We start from the raw sequence: 17,261 nt of genomic DNA, 5'->3' as shown, positions 1-17,261 counted from the left end.
TAAGCAATTTTTATATACTATTCGTAGAAGTGAACCATAATACACACATTTTACTCATAATAGTCTCTTCTTCAAATTTAGCTTTTGCTAGGTATTACCAAGTGATATGGCAGGTTCTTTGATTATCATATACAACTTGCAACCAAAACAAATAAATTCAAATACCAATTAGAGTACTTTTGGTAACACTTGGGAATGGTTTGTTACACACAAAAGACCAGCAAAAAAAGGATTTAAAATAGGGAAAAAAGAGAATTAAAGACAGAAATAAAATTAGGTTCAAAACAAAGGCCACTGCTTATTCCTCAATATGCTTCAAGTTCAAGCGAAGATGCTGAGCGGACCAGTCTTCGTAGAAGCGTCTATACCATTTTCACCAGTCCTGATTCCGGTTATCCACGTCCTATGCAAACCCGAAAAAAGCAAACTAAACTCGGTATTCCAATCGGTATATAATCAAACCCGAAATGTGAGCTTGAGATAGACTTACTTTCTCACGTTGTCGCCACCAATATCCATCTTGATTGTTAGCCGTTTAGTTGCTTTCATGAAATCACTGCATTTTTAAACCGGTTAATCAATCAAATGACGATAATCGCAAACAAACGGTTAATTGAAAGAATTCTTTTGAGATTTTTACCTGAAAGGTTCGTCTCCAATACGTTTGATAACACCATTTGCATCCCGGTACACAACATGAGTCAACAAATCCGACCTCTCTTCTATATGAAACATCTCAGCCAATTTCCGGTACAATTCTTGGTACGAGCCAATAACCGAGAGATCGAGTGTGCGTCCAACATCCTCAGATTCCATGAAAACTTTACAATGACCCGTCTCAAGTCCTTGCAAACTATAATTCCATGTTAACCCACGAGCCACTAAACCTTTCTCCTCCTCCGCTTCCGCCTCTTCTTCCAAAAACCGTTTTCGGTTCATAACTTGCTGTTCGGTTAAAATCGGTTGACCGAACAACACGAACTGATGAGTCTTAACCGAACCAACAGACTTCTTCTTATCCTGAACCATAGCAGGATTCCCCATAGTTAAAGAACACGAAATGTTATTACTATTCTCACTATCCCTAGCCTGATAATGATGATGCCTCGGGTTGAAACTCGATAGAAACATCGCCGGAGAATGTAACTTGTTGTTACCGGTGTAACTACTAAGATTGAGATCAGACAACAAAGACGGAGATGGTGATCCGAAGAGTTGTTGAGCTTGCCTGGCTCCCTGTATTCCTGCAGGAGCATTATTGTTGTCGTTTGACAGATAACACATGGACTCGCCACCGCCATTGTTGGCGAATCCCGGGGAGAAAATCGGGAATTTAGTACCGTGGAATGGAAACTCAAATGGCTGCGGAATCCTAATCTTCTTCCTCGGAGAGAATGGAGATAAATGTATTGTAGGCATGTTCGATACCAATTCGACTAACCACGGACTAACCCGCTTAACGTTTTGTAACAAATCCGGTTCGTCCCAAGCTACCTATAACAACCAATATAACCGTAACATTAACAAACAAACATGGATTCTGTTAAAAGGAAGAGACTTTGAGTAACTAACTAACCTGAAGGAGACGCCATGGTGAATTAGGCCAACGAATTGGATCAGCGACTTGAACGGCGGAGACAGTACCCATAAACCAACTGATTCTAGAAGAATCCTCTGTTTCAAACGCCATTTTAAAACGCATACCACTACACCATCTTATCCTCATTGCTGATCTAACATCAGCTGCTTTTACGCAAAACTCCGGTGTACTAGCGCGTGGATAATAAACAACCTCAAACGCTTGTCCACACGCTGCACGCGCCACCGCTTCCGCTACTGCTTCTACTCTAACCCTCCCTGTAGCCGCGGCGTTTCCGTCGTTGTTTCCGTTGCGTTTCATCATCATTAGCTTCGATGTTGTTGTTGTTGACTCGTCGTCACGGAGGAAACCGGAGAATCCAGGGTAAGGATTGTCGGATCCTGCGTTAGATCCGAGACCGCCGCGTTTAGCGCGGCGGATTCCGACGCAGAGGTCACCGGATTCAGAACGGAGGAAGACGATTGAGTCTCCGGCGATTAGTTTCTTCTGGTTAACGAAAGTGCTCCAACCGGTGGTTAGGAGATGACGGCGAGGTGTTCCTCTGTAAATATGCCGGAATTTCCAAGTCTCGCCGTGGATGTCTTTAGCAATCACGGTTTGAACCGGTGGCTCCGCCGAGTAATCAAGCCGCGGGAAAATCGTCTCGGCGCAATAACGTGGAACGGAGAAACCACCGCCGTTATTAGCGTCAGACTGCGTTAACGTTTTAGCGAAAGACGCCGGTTTCTCTTTACCGTTACCGTTACCGTCAGAAGAAGGAGGAGTTAGACCCAAAACGGCGTCGTTTTCTAGATCCAAGTCGTTTCCCGGAAGTGGCAAAAGCGTAATTTTAGCAAAAACTTCGTCTGTTTCAGCGTCGGCGAGGAACTTCACGGAGACGACACGACAGAGGATAAGAGGTGGAACGCGCGGCGCGTGAAAATCAGGAGGCGCGTGAGCGTGCTCTGTGTGGCCTTGAGCGAAGTAAAAAACCGTTGAATTCAGTGAAGGGATTTGAACCATTGATCCTGCACAAGCATGCCATAGTTGTGGATCCAAGCTTTTCTCTTGCTCCATCTAGACGAAGTTGTGTAACCCCCAAATTCTTTACTTAAAAGGAAAGATCAATACTTTGTTAAGTTTCAAGACATGAACATCAAGTTCTTGTCTTGAGCAGAGAAGAAGAGAGAGAGAGAGAGAGAGAGAGACAAGAACGGTTTCAGGGGAAATAGAGAAAGCGAAGTGAAAGAGATAGAGAGAGAGAGAGAGATTAGAGTTTAAATTTGCAGAGGAAACAGTAAAGTTTCGACTTTTATGATTTTGTTTCACTTCAAAAGAGGTATAATAGTGAAGGGGGAAAAAGCTTTAATGGCTGATCAGATCGTAGAAGAAGAAGAGAGAGATAGAGAGAGATGCTATAATCAGGTACGGACAAGACCATCGTAATAAATAAACATCTTGTTTTTCTCTTTAGTAATGATGTATACAGAAACAAGAACCAAACAAACCAGAGAGATTATCTCAAACACAAACTTTATAACTCTTTTTATTTTTCATTTTTTTAATATAAATAATATATAATAAATTGTTTTCAAGATAAATAAATTTTGTTTTTTTGTTTGATTAAAAAAAACTGCAACTAACTTGTTTGTTTCATTTGTTGCTTCACTAATAATAATAAAATTAGCAATTTATCGTATCACGAGCCGCGATAATTTGACATGTACCAACAAATTTTTGATTTTTTACTCGAAAAATCAGAAACCATGCTTGACCAGATACAAACCTAACCATGGTTAAATCTTTTTTATCTTTTTTTTTTTACTTTCTGCTTTTCACTTTGACTCTTTTTTTTGCCCGTTAGTGAAAGATGGGTTCCATTACACGATTGTGGTAAAACAAGAAATAGGTTAAACCCATGGTAAATTATATGATGTTGAAATTAGATGCCAAATAAACAGTCCTTTTTTGTACTACACTGGGGTAAAAACTATGATATTTTTAACCCATGCAAATGTTTCTTTTTATTTAAATGAAAAATAAATAGTTGCATATTATTCCCTCATTTCACCTCATTTCACAATAAATTTTCTTTTGATAATTTTCACACAAAAGTATAAATAAAATAAAAATATTCATTAGTTGACTATTGGTTTTCTTCTTCATAAAGTGTTCATTTAGATTTAAAGTTAAATTCTGGAGTCAAACTTTTTAAAAATAAAAATTTCTTCTAGAAAGATTTTTAATTTCAAAATCAATTAATGAAAAAAGGAAACTAAAGAAAATGGATTATGATCCACAACTTTGAAAGAATTACGGAGATGCTCGAATATGGTGGCAGATACTTTAGCAAAACAACATATTCCTTTGAACAACCTCTTTTATTTTTATGCTTTCGTTCCACATGTAATTACTGATCTTCTTCATCGTGACTATGTCACCGCTCGTCAATAACAAAGCTAATGTTTGATGAAAAAAAAAAATAGAATTACGGATAAATAATTATTTAGGAAGGAAAAAAAGAATAATTATGAGTTGTGTAAAATGACGTCATAAAAGTGGGGATAAAACGTACGTGGGAGTAGGAGAAGGGGGTTGACCCGAGAGATGAAAACGCGGCTGTTAAAAAGGGATTGTGGAGATTGGAGTGTGAGTGAGTTCGTTGAAGTTTTGTACTCGTCGATTGTTTTGTCGGATCAATATTATCCAATTATAACCTGACACGACATACCCAACTCATCCGTATATTGGTCCTTTTTTCTCTGCAACTATTTTACCATCAAATTATATTTACTCATAACAATTTTAAACGTTGATTGGTAAGTGTTTTTGTTGTATTTATCCTTCTGTATAGTTAGAAATAATTCAAAATTTGTGTCTCATCTTTAGAAATTAGTTTCATAAAATCTAGAAAATCTGTTTCTTTATATTTTGAAAACTAGATTTTCCTCGTACGTTGTCTATTTTAGTTGAATAATAAAAACAAATTTGTGTTTTTTTTGCTTCAAACAAAAGTAATATAAGGAAGTATAGCTTACTAACTTCATTAGAATATTAGAAATTAATTATATAACTCAACCAAAAACTTCTACCATCGAAGAATAATAACTCTTAAAGTCCAAATTAAAAAGATTTCCATCTAAGGCCTAAGTTTTGTTCTTAGGTGAGGCATAACGTCAATTTTTCTGCTTCCAGTTTAAAACTTTAAGTCGTTCCGAAAAAAGAACAAAAAAACTAATTTTGCATTTGTGTTTGATTGTGAAAAATATGTTTTTTTAAAAGTAGATTCGCAAAACAGATTAGTCACAAAACAGCTTTACATGGGTTTTCAGTTATGTTTTTCTATCTTAACTTCAAAAATGATAAGTTAAAAAAATACACGAATCTCTTTTTGTCTCTACAACAATTATTTTTATTTGAGAATATTAGCTACAATATTAATAAATTGGAACTATTATTATCTTCTATAATTAAGTCACATTCAACGATAAAGGATTCATACGAACTATATTAATATTCGTCCCTTGTTTTGATATTAAAAAGTTTGAAAAAAAATAGTCGTATGTAGGTAATAAATTTACTCCTTTTTAACTATACAAACACTAAACAGACAACTTAAGTATGTATTACTTCTATTGACCTTACTTCTATTGACCTTATATGAAACGAAGTAACTAATTTTTTTTGTCTACTTGTGAATTTTAAGAGATAAATCACATGACTATTCTAACGTAAAATGTAAATAAAATATTGTTTAAGTTCGTTTTCAAAGAATGAGCAAACAAAAAATAGTTAATAGAGAATAAATGGACCAGGAGGGAAGAAGAAAACAAAAGGATCAATTAATGCATGACTTCTGAAAAAAACATAAAATCATCGACAAGACACACAGTTTCTTTGTCTTTCAAGTGTATTTCAGCCATATACTTTTTCATCTTATCTCGAATACACACACTGGTATACATGTAAATGTGTATATAAAATGCATATATAATTAATATGTGGACTTGACATGGCTAGAAAGAAGCAACACAAAATTAGAATGGTGAATAATGTGTTGGTGGGTTGTCTTGCATTATGATCTATGAATGGTCCATTGGTCCTATGACTCCTCCCTATCCTATCTTCAACTTGTTTTTTTTCTTTTCTTATTTGTTTGTTAAAAAAATATTAAACTCCTTTCCCAAACTCTATTACATTACCTTTCCTGATCTATGCTTAATGGTCTATTTATTTTTAAGCTGTCTATGCATAAAGGAAAGCTTTAATCACACATACAAACAATTAATGGTTTTCTCTTTAACATTCACAATATTTTTCTATACCCAAACTTGTAGAGAAATTTGTTTTTCAGGGATCGATTGAACACCCCCTCTGTTCAAAATTAGATGTTTTATTTTATTAGATGTGTTGTAGCATTTTTATGTAAAGTTTAAATTATTTAATATTTTGTAGTCATTTATATTATGTAGTAATTTTTATAATTGGTTGAAATGTTTTAAATTAAATATTAAATATTTTTTTAAAAATGCATAGTTTTAAAGAAAACATCTTACAGAAAAAACAGAGAGAATACAAATTATGATGACAGTATTTCATTTGAACGGTTGGACTTGTACATTTATCCGAGATGATACACTAGATACTGAATCATATAGAAATACACTTGTATGACCAACCCATTCATCACCAAAATAAACATTTCGATCGCTATACAAACTGTTGACATTCATAAATTTCCCAACATGAACTTGGTTACTCTATTTTTGGTCATATTGATTATGTTTGGACTTTTGAGCTCTAGACTACACAAAACAAAACGTTAACAGTTTCGTTAACGTTTAATTTCCATTAAGATTTGAATCAATTTTACATATATTTATTTAAAAAAATACAAATGCTCATCTACATCAAATATACTGACATATATGAATATCCCTTCTTTTATTTTTTGGTACATGATTAAAACTATTTCACATAATTTAATAAAATATAGAAATTCTATAAAACATATTACAATTTATTTACATATATGATCTTTAATGTTAACTTTTTGAGAGTAGACATCTATAAAATTATAAACGTAAATATTAACATTGTAAAAGATAAAATTTCACAAATATGTAATTTATGAATACCAAAGGTAGACCTGCAAAGCAATTTGTCCTACCACGAGATTGTTGAATTGAAAACGGACACAATTAAAACAAGGATATGTGTAGCATTCAAAAAAAAATTCCCACCCAACTAATCAGAAATCTCTTTAAAATTTTCATTTCCATAGTTGGAAATAATAATTATTTTCTAGTTAGAAAAATAAATTTGCATGCTATTTTTTTCACTCAACAATTTGCATACTATTTGGTAGCAAAATATTTTAGTATATATATTGCACTTGATGTCATACTAATCCTATGGGACAACATGCTAGTTAGAATTAATATAAATCTATAATTTCAAATTAGTATTTTGAGTTCTATTCATATTAGAATTGCTATGTCACATCTTTTGGCTGCTATAACCTCATAATGCATACGTCAAAGCTAGTAAACACAAAGTCATTTGTACATTTCAAACAACTAATCATGTATGATCGATCAATTTTCAATTCTAACAAGTCTTTATTTAGAGAGAGAGAGATGGTTGAAAGACATGAGATATGACAAAAGGGAAGATGGGTGTAGTTAAGTTGTTATGTCACTGTCCGCCAAACCTTCCAAATCAAACAGAAGCGTCACTGCTCAGACAACCAAACCAAACCACCCAAACGTCTCTTTCCATGTTTCACCGTCAACTGCTTAAAATCCACATTAATTTCTTTAAAAATATATATATTTTTTCCAACCCTCACAATTCCTTTATTGGTCAACAAATCCCATAAGAAACAAAAGTTTATGTTTGTGATAAATTTGGGATATTGTCAAACCCATCCCCTAAATGATTAATTTTTGTGTTTTATGTTTTTGCTAACGAAAACAAGAGACATATCAAATCAAAGAATTTAAGTTATAGCTTGCTTATGAAAAGATAATACGAACTGCATGTGCATTCTAATCGTGACATTTTTTTTGTTTTTATTATTTTAATTTAGGTAAATGCTCGTGAGATTTTTGTTCTCACCTGCAAAGAGAAAACATGATGCGTATGTTCACCAACAAAATAGCATATATATTTTGGAAAGTCTTCTTTGAAATACACCTCATACACATATATTTTCGGGATAATTGGTTTAGAAAGATATTTCTAATCCGAAAGGATTACGAATTAAAGGCCTAAAACTTTTTGGTAATCTTAATTAAAAAGGATTCAGACTTTTCTCAGTAGAAAATATGTGATATTTTTCTCAAGTATTATTTTTGGCAAATTTTTTAATTTTATTAGAAGGCAAAAAAGAACATTGTCAACTAATATTATTTGATTGATTTGAAAGTGTTTTACACAAACATCAATAATCCAACAAAATTGGACTTTTAGGTCATGAATCCCAAATCTAGTGACATCAAGTAAATATCTCTTTGTCATCAAAATTTTTTTAGAAATAGTTGTGGTTATACATACATGAGAGATGCCTAATCCATGCCATTATAAAAGAAACCACATTTTCAGATCATATTTTGTTGCCAGTTTTTAGAGAATCTTAATTTGGATGGGACCTCCAAAAACATTGGACCAGTCTTTTAAAATAATTAGTTTCATTAATCTATTAAAATATACTTCTGACAAAAAAAAAAAAAAAAAATCTTTTCATTTGTAGTTATTCTGGATTAATTAGTTAAATTTAATCATTTTAGCTAGATTTATCTTTTCTCATTTTAATTTTTGGCGTTAATACGCAAATTCATCAACATTGTTTTTTCAGCCTAACTCAAAATCATCCAATTTGATATAATTGTAGACGTAGAAAAGACAACACTGGCTTATAAATAAATAAAAGTGGGCCAAAACTAAAAGGGTTTGGGCCCAAACGATAAGGACAGAGCGGGACTATATTGCGCCTGACGCGTATTTAAAACACACACTGTTGACGACTCATTAACTTACGCTCGTGACAGCTAAAGACAACTAAACTGTTAAACACTTTTATTAGAAAGTTGACCTGTTAGTTGCTGACGTGGCACTATTTTGAAGTACACGTGGCATCATCGTGACGGCTTGCTTTGTCTCCCACGCTAAGTCCTTTCTCTATCCTTATAAGTTGAAACATGATTGGCCAACTGATTCCATTTATATCTTTATATATATTATTTTTTTGGGTCCACTAATCTCTTGGTTTGTTATTTTTCTTTCTACCAAATATGATTAAAAAGATTCTTAGTACTTTAGAATATGAGAATGGTAATAGATTCTTTCTTTTACATTTTTTGTCAATCTTAAAATCATATTATGATGAAATTATGATTTAGTGTGTTTTTATTTATAATTAAAAGGTTTTAAACTGAAACCTATATATCTTCTAGATCCAACCAACTTTAATAATTTATACGTATTAACTGTGACTCGAGTTTTTTATATTTTTGGTTTTAGTGATATTAAAATATACTTTTTTTTTGTTAACCAGATGAATTCCAAAACGAAATCCACACTAATTTTGCGAGGTTCATAGAAGAAATACGAGATTTGTTGCCATTGAAAAAGTTTACAAATGACTAAAAATAAATTGAAATCATAAGTAGAAGAGTCTAACTATGCTAAATAAATAAAAAAAATTGAAATTTTCAACCACTAAACCACCACTTAATTACTAAATTGGTCGACTTTATATATCTGAATAAGAATGCAAGTTATTACCATACTATTTTTTTCGGGGAAAAATAAATTATTCCAATAGCTCTCAACAATAATCGATGATAAAAAAAGAACACACACACAAATAATTGATGATAAGTTGGGTCATGATTATTGATGTTGTCTTTATTTTATTTTTCTTTTCTAATGATGCTTTTGTTTTCACTCAACTCTTAAATGATTTGTTTTTTGTCCATTAACTCTAGAATTGATTTTCCAAATGGATGAGGACAAATGAGGGAAGAGACGTAAGTGGGGATAAAGGGACCTACGAGAAGGAGAAAGACAACGAAATCTGAGGAATCTATGTCGTTATGTCTTCAGATTCAGATGACACCTTCTCTTTCATTTGTCTTCTCTCATCTTCTCACTTTTCTAATATATTATTTCTTATGTGTTTATTTTTCTCTGTAATGTTTGACAAGAAAAAAGGTTAATTCATAAATATATGAAGAGATATATTTTATTTGTCTAAAATCTAAAATTCACATTATTTAGGAAAGTAGATTACAAATGTTTAATTTTGATGTGTTGTGTTCCAAAAACATTTATAGAAAAATATAACTTCGCCACATAAATGATGGTTCGATAAATCAAATGCAAAAAACAAAAGAATAGTAGTTATATAGTGCATAACAAGCGATAAATTATCACGGTGAAAAAATGTTTATATAAATTATAATTGGATTATCTAAAGAATTACTGAAAAATAGAATTGAAGATTTTAATTAATCGAATAAAGTATGAATAAACAAGAAGTAAAACATTCCAATTTCGTAGATCGCGGAAGAAATATCTCGTGGTAAGTCATGGTAATTAAATCGAAATCTTGGTAAGTCTCTCTGATAATTTTTACTGTCTGTTCCTTTATTTGTCCCCTTTTCTTTTCATAGAGAACGCCTCTGATGTTTCCTTTTAATATTTGAGATAGAAATCAATCTTTGCATATTCTTTTGATATTTATTCATTTAGAAAATCTAAAAAGGATTCGATTTATTCTTACAATCTTGAGTGTCTTTAAGGCTTTGTTTGTGTGATAATATAGTACAAAGAGAAAAAGTAAAAATGACACAGAAAAGTAAAATAATATGGTTACGTTGTTCCTCAAATAGCTTAACAAAAAAAGAATGGCATTACACTAGCTACTCTTATCCAAGAGGTTCTCTCAGTAATCCCCATGAACCAAAGCGGGTAAATTAGTCCCCTTTTTGTGATGAGATTCGAACCTGGATCTAAAGGAGCATTACATTATGATAAAATAGATGTCAGCCAAAACATCTTTCAAACATAACCATATAAATTAATTAACACTAAGAGTCTAAAACCTTAAATTTTAACAAAAATGATAGTCTCTGCATAAAAAAGGGACAAACACTAGACCCTAGTATTTAAGAACATCAGTCTTTGAGAGAAAATTAACCAATTCTACGGATCCTGACAATCTTGTTTTTCATTGACCATAACTCATTGGTCTGCCGAAGTTACGAAGCCTTGATCTAGTCTCTGGTCCGGATGTCTCAGCACGGATCTTTCTGGTATCAAACTGGTCGTTATCTTTCATTCTCATATATATGATCTTCTTGTGCAAATTTGAATGCACGGTTGGGATGAAGGTCGGGCTTGCTGCTGGACGGTATTCTAAAACAAGACGGCCCGATCTAAAGCGGATTCCACAAGCATTGCAAAGGGTTTTACGCCCATTAGGTCCTTCCCTCCACTGCGGGGTAGTGGTTGTCTCGCAATGAGTGCATTTCAAGCGACGACTCTTGTTCTTCTTGCGTTTCTTCAAGGCGGAAATCTCAGAAGATTCAGATTCATCCGGAGCAAACTGCTGTGACATCTCTAATAGAAATGATTTGAGGAATGTAACTCTCAGTAGTGTGGGGCGTTTGCGCTTGCTTCTGATGCCTTTCACGAGAAAGGCCAGTTTCTGATCTCCGTTTGGGTTTTGGGGTGAGCCAGAACCGTTGGTGTTCTTGAGGACTGAGACTGGGCTTAAAGATTGCAACAACTTTGAGACTTTGACATTAGGAGGGGAGTTATCAACAGTAGAGAAGACTTCTGAAGAACTCGACTGCTTCTGCACGCACAAAATCAAAGACAAAGAATATGAGTTCAAACAAAGAAAAAACAAGACTCCTTCAGACAAAGAGATCCATACACTTCAACCACATATCAACTTAGTGGACCCATCTAGAAAGTATACAAACAAAACAAGCATGATTCCATATAGATCAACAAATATCATATAAGATTGACAATGATACTACTATGCCTAACCATTCTTATGTTATATATATATATACATGGATAGATTTTGAGAACAACTTTATTCCTCTCTCAATAACTACACTAACCATATAGAAGAGAGACCTAAAAATATCCTTGCCACAAAGGCCCTAAGCCATTACACAAACTCAACACCCTTACCTCTATTACCACATCCCAGTTGCCAAACTGGAAACCATTCAAATCCATGTACATTTGACTCAAGATAACAAGCTAAAGTGAAAGACCTAAGACACTGCACAATCCTTTTTCTTGTATACTTTCAAAACTTAACATAAACACTCAATAGACGCATTACGCTAGTACTGCACAAAATAACTTTCCTCTTGCAAATGCATCATGATTGTGTACACATGTTGATAATCTAGTAAAGCAATAACTGATGCATAAAGAGTAAAAAAATAAATGCATATGCAATCTACATTAGTAGCATCGATAATGGACGCAAGCATGATTCTTTGACTTTTACACTCATTTCTAACATAAAGCAGCAAAAATCTATGGAACTTGAATCCAACAGACAATATACCAAATTCTTTCTTAATGAAATAAATATTGTATACATGACCTAATATGTGTGAATGATCAAGTAACGTAAATAAATGAAGTTCAGATACAAAATGATGCACTTTCCTAATGCAAATATGAGTAATTCTTTTTAACGCAATTTCGAAACCTATACGATAAATTCAACTGAAGCTTGAATCCAAAAGAATTGCTATTTTTAATATGCACATATGTGATTGTGTGAACAATATATCAAGTTGCATCAATGATGCAAAGTGGATTCCCTTTTTCTCGCATTTTTCCAACCTTATGAGTTATGTGGTAAAAAAACTATTGAGGTTTGAATCTGAACAATGATGTAATATATTATACTAAATTATTGCCCTAAAAAAACTTGTGTTGTTACCGTGTAAAACTATTTTACGTAATGGAATATAAGTGTGATTATTATTCTACGCTCTTATCTAACCTTACTCGATAAAAAGCTATCAAAGCTTGAAGGGGAAAGTATATTTCTGTTAATTAGACCTACTTTCCTAACTCAAATGCGTGCTGTTAAATATGGCATAATGTAATAAGTAAAATATATAGAGACATGGTTCGCTTGCACGCACTTTTCTAACTTACATGCAGGGAAAAATTTATCAAGGCTTATATCTAAAAGAATATGTTATATTATACATATAATACTGGCCAAACAATGCCGAAATTCATACGTGCGCAGTGAATGAGTAAAATAGTCTATCAAGTAAAGCATGATCATTTAGTTTTACATGTTTTCTAACATAACAAAGTCATAATGCTAAATATGAAATCTGAACATAATGCAAATAAGAATAATGGTGATTTCATAGAGACTCTATCAAGTGAGATGCATAAATAAATGTATATACAAGCTTAAGAACTCACCAAAATTGGCACATGCTTCTGAACTTGCACACGCTGTCCATTGCAAGTGAACTCATAGGACAAACTCATTAGCTCATCCAATGGTGGAGGTACGAGCTTTTGAAATTTGGCATCCCAATCTCCCTCATCATCGCCGGTCTCTATATCTTCTACAGAAACATCATTGGTAGGATCAACGAGATTATCAAGGAAATTATCCGGTAGACCCTTGAAGTCCTCTTCAGGTAACCACAAATCGTTATTCATTTGTCACCCACTGTACAAAAAATCATAGACAAGATATAGAAAAAAACATAAACATATGGTATAAGAGTAAGAAAGCAAAGCTAAGTTTCAGAGATTTCAATTGAATATAAATGCGAAAATCGACATCAACTCGTGAATTGATTAATAACAACGGTCTCGTTGAGTGAGAATAAACATAAAATATGAAGACTACAGTTTCCATTAGCTCACTTAATATGTTGACTCAAAAGTAAACAACATAAACATATAAAAGCAAGAAAGCCAAGTCAAGTAACAACTAGCAAATATCATTTTCAGAGATTTCAACTGAATAAGAATGCGAAAATTGACATAAACCCGTGAATTCACTAATAACAATTAATTAAGAACTGTTTGGTCAAATGAGTATACCTAAAATATGAAGTATGACTATATTCAATTACCATTAGCTCACTCAATATATTGACTCAATCACGTACCAGAACATAAATTGAAAAAGATTCATTTTGAGTCAATATTTCTCTATAATTTTTAATTTATTCTTACAGATATTGCTGAGAAATTTAAGGTAAGAAACATAGAAAATTTCTTCATTTTTTAAAAAAATATTCATTTCATCATTGAATTCAATCTCATCTCGAGAAATCATAAGAACAATCTCCCTTTAACATTTTAGGGCACACAACTAAACAACAAAACGCCAGATAAGAAGAATCAAAACAAAGAACAGATCATGTTCTTCTTACATATGTATCACGAGATAAGAAGAATCGAAACAAAGAACAAATCATCTTCTTCTTACAGTTGTATTATTGTCTCATAATAAAAACTAAAAACAAAAAATCTCCATTTGAAGAAGGAAAAGAAGAGGGTGAGATAAAGACACACGAACCTTCCGAGAACGCAGCTGACTACACAGAACACATTCCCAAGCACGAACGAGGAAAAAGAGAGAGAGAGAGAAAGAGAGAGTAATTTGTCCGAAACTGGAGATTTAGGGATTTTACACAGAACATGAAATAGAGAGAGAGAGAGAGATAACCAATGTGTGGTAATCTACATGGAATTTGCAGTATGTCATCTTTACTAATAAACCTTGTTTGGGAAAAATGAATTTCTAAATTTTATATTATAAAATTTGCAAATCATTTTATATGTATGAAAGGAAATAACTTCTGTCATTCTAAATTGGACAAAGATTAATGGTGGGATTTCTATTCAAAGGATATATATATTAAGCAATTAATTAAAAAAAAGATTTTATACAAAACTTTTTCTGTATTTCATACAAGTTTTTAATATATACCTATTATTTCTTATCAGAGGAAAAACAAAAAGAAACAAAATACAGCTATTATTATCAAAACTTATCTGTAACATTGATATTTTCACTAATGATTTAGGTTCAAAAATATTATAAGCTAATCAAATTTCATCACAATATGTATAAGTGATAATAAAAAATTACAATATATCTAAGAAACTCAACAGAAATTTAGTAATTTTTTAACTTACTTCTTTTTATTGTTGTTTGAATCATAGTATTTTATAATTTAGAAATATAATAAATTAGTATTCTTTAATTAAATGAAACATTTACCTTGAAATTAACTATGATATGAGATTTTATTTGTAAGAGTTTAAGAAATTACAATTGGGGGTTATAATTCACTACCAGAAAACTATCACACTTTTTGGTTATTAGAAAATGCACAAACTAATTTCGCCAGGAAAAAAAAATAGATTGTGTTTTTTATTTCTTCTGAGTTCCTTCATTTCCGTAACGGTTGTTAATGGCGTTAACCAAATCTTCAAACGGTGTTCACTTTATTTACAGAAAAATCCTTTAAAAAACTGCTTATTAAATATTTGCCAAAAATACCTGAATTGTTATGTTGTTAAAAAAATATCTATTTGTCCAACAAAATATATATATATATATATTAATTAATTTACCCAAACCGACATATAATCTCATTTAATTACAAAATCTGAACCTTAATCTTTTTTTATAAACCTAAAACGATATTTAATCTTATTTAATTGTAAAATCTAAACCCTAATCGTTTTTTACAAACACAAATTAACATTTAACCTCGTTTAATTGTTAAATTTAAATCCGTTATAAATTTATACAAATATTTAACTTCAATTAATTGTAATACCTAAACTTCACCGTCTTTTGTAACTTCAAACAGATTTTAGTGGCATATTAGATTTTAAATTTTTATTAGGTTTAGATTTTGATTAGTTAGAAAAGGAGAGATGAATAAATGATTCACTGCTAAAGGTGAACCCAAATATTTTTAGATAAATAAAGATGGCCAAAAAGGAGATTTACTCTTTATAAAAATTCAAAATCGACTTGAGATATATCTAATCTGATGCGATCACCAATAAATTAAACAAATTAAGAAGAATTGAATTGTTTCTTTGTAATGTCGAATCTCATCATATGGTTCCAACTTCCAACTTTCAATAAATCCAACTTCTGCCAACTACATTGTTTCTAGATAAATCTCAAATCGATTTTGAGTTTACAAATGAGGTTAAATCTTTTTTTTTTTGTGTATCCATTTATTTTGTTTCAAATAGATTCTTTTGTTCTCAAAACAAGATTATTTTTCAAATTTTTTTTTTTAATTTAACAAGAATTGATTTCCTTATAACATTTTTGTATACGTGTCCATTTTACCGATCCTCAAATTTTACTTGAAAATTTTTCTCCTGAGAAAAAAATAAGAACCGGACACAACAAACACAAATCAGTTGTCCGTCATAGGCGAGAACTCCAAAGTCTCTTTAAGAAATGGATGTTAACGGATAACCGTCAGATCTGAAATCGAAAACAATCAAACGGCTAAGATTCACTTAATTTTATCTTTCTCATTTTCCAGTAATATTATAAATACCAAAAATCCCTAAAAAATGGCGCAAACCAAAAGCAAGAGCCGTCACTCTCTTCTTCTTCTTCCTCGTCCTTTACCCTCTGCAAAAAAATTCACTAAATTTAGATACGTTTGTTATTAGATTCGATTTTTATTCTCTGCTTAGATCTCGTGAATCCAAATGGAGCAAGAAGAACCATGTGAAGCGAAAGAAACAGCTTCTTCTTCGATAGAGCCGAAAACACCAAACCCTAATGTCCCAGATTCGATTCCTGCCATTGATTCCGATTCTTCTCTTTCGGAAGAAGAAATAGTTACAGAGAAAGACAGAGGAATCGTCACTTTGTCTCCACTGTGTAAACAGAGGATTGATTCTGCTTCGATCTCGGATTGTGTTTTGGTATCTGATGACGAAATTATAGAGTCTCTTTATCAGAATCTGTTGAGAGTTATTCTCTCATTGCAGCAGATTCAAAGTGTAGCTGTTGTTCCTGAGATTTGGTGTTTTGATGGTTGTAAAACACCGCCTCCTTCGTCTCGGAATCTCGATTCGAATATGGTTAGTGATACTTGTCCTGGAGCTCCTATGAAGCTCACTAAGATATCTAGGAATATTGATTCTGGATTAAGAAGAAAACTCTTCTGAGTCTTGAGTATCTGACATGGAGTTAAACTGACATGACTTGTCGTTGTGTTGTAGTAAGCTATAAGAGATTTAGGGGTTTTTTAAACTCTTATGGCTCTTGTGATTTGACTTTTGTTTGTACAGTCTTGTTAGGCTTTTTATGTGTAATTGCTAGCTAAAGCTAGTTGTTGTTGTTGGAGACATTCAGTTTCTGTTCTTTCTTTCTTGTCTGTAATTTATCATGTTCATGTTTCCTAAGAACTTATGTATGGTAAGGAATCTTTAGAGGTATTATCTTTGTTGATATGTCAGAGCTTTGTTGGGTGTGCTCCTTTATTGATTGGTGTTTGTAGAAGGTTACCACTGAATCAATATCTTTGCTCTACAAGTGAAACTTTGTTGTGGGATAAGGTTGTGCATAGATCAGGCAAATCGGAGCTATGAAGCAAATAGT

General features: G+C 32.3%; 3 protein-coding genes across 4 annotated transcripts; 1 reads left to right on the top strand and 2 right to left on the bottom strand.

The window, feature by feature from the left end:
- Positions 1-29: 29 nt before the first annotated feature.
- On the bottom strand, positions 30-3,098 carry ARF10 (auxin response factor 10). Of its 2 annotated transcripts, NM_128394.5 has the most exons (4): positions 1,577-3,098; positions 641-1,494; positions 491-556; positions 45-403 (listed from the first exon to the last, which is right to left on the bottom strand). In NM_128394.5, exons 1-4 carry the CDS (start codon positions 2,654-2,656, stop codon positions 322-324), a joined length of 2,082 nt encoding a protein of 693 aa, NP_180402.1. In that variant the 5' UTR covers positions 2,657-3,098; the 3' UTR covers positions 45-321. The 2 variants fall into 2 exon arrangements, with proteins under 2 accessions (NP_001324968.1, NP_180402.1); NM_001336164.1 differs by having other exon boundaries at positions 30-556; positions 1,577-2,925.
- A 7,626-nt stretch (positions 3,099-10,724) lies between these two features.
- Positions 10,725-13,315, bottom strand: GATA13 (GATA transcription factor 13; the record flags this gene model as incomplete). The annotated part of the gene is made up of 2 exons (NM_128393.3): positions 10,725-11,444; positions 13,070-13,315. The coding sequence occupies 2 exons, from the start codon at positions 13,313-13,315 to the stop codon at positions 10,815-10,817; spliced, it is 876 nt and encodes a 291-aa protein (NP_180401.2). The 3' UTR covers positions 10,725-10,814.
- A 2,914-nt stretch (positions 13,316-16,229) lies between these two features.
- Positions 16,230-17,245, top strand: AT2G28330 (uncharacterized protein). Its single transcript, NM_128392.4, has one exon. The coding sequence runs from the start codon at positions 16,364-16,366 to the stop codon at positions 16,826-16,828; it is 465 nt and encodes a 154-aa protein (NP_565669.1). The 5' UTR covers positions 16,230-16,363; the 3' UTR covers positions 16,829-17,245.
- Positions 17,246-17,261: the final 16 nt, after the last annotated feature.

This window comes from Arabidopsis thaliana, chromosome 2 (assembly GCF_000001735.4).
Source record: "Arabidopsis thaliana chromosome 2, partial sequence".
Taxonomy (NCBI): domain Eukaryota; kingdom Viridiplantae; phylum Streptophyta; class Magnoliopsida; order Brassicales; family Brassicaceae; genus Arabidopsis; species Arabidopsis thaliana.
Note: the sequence above shows the minus strand (reverse complement) of the source record. Positions and strands in the feature narration are given on the sequence as shown.

What these genes read in the sequence shown, in the direction of transcription:
- AT2G28330 (NM_128392.4), top strand. Translation starts at nt 16,364, where the DNA reads ATGGAGCAAGAAGAACCATGTGAAGCGAAAGAAACAGCTTCTTCTTCG.
- ARF10 (NM_128394.5), bottom strand. Translation starts at nt 2,656, where the DNA reads ATGGAGCAAGAGAAAAGCTTGGATCCACAACTATGGCATGCTTGTGCA. An exon ending in ATTGGAGACGAACCTTTCAG is followed by an intron (nt 557 to 640) that starts GTAAAAATCTCA and finishes TTAAAAATGCAG; the next exon opens with TGATTTCATGAAAGCAACTA. An exon ending in GGTGGCGACAACGTGAGAAA is followed by an intron (nt 404 to 490) that starts GTAAGTCTATCT and finishes GGGTTTGCATAG; the next exon opens with GACGTGGATAACCGGAATCA.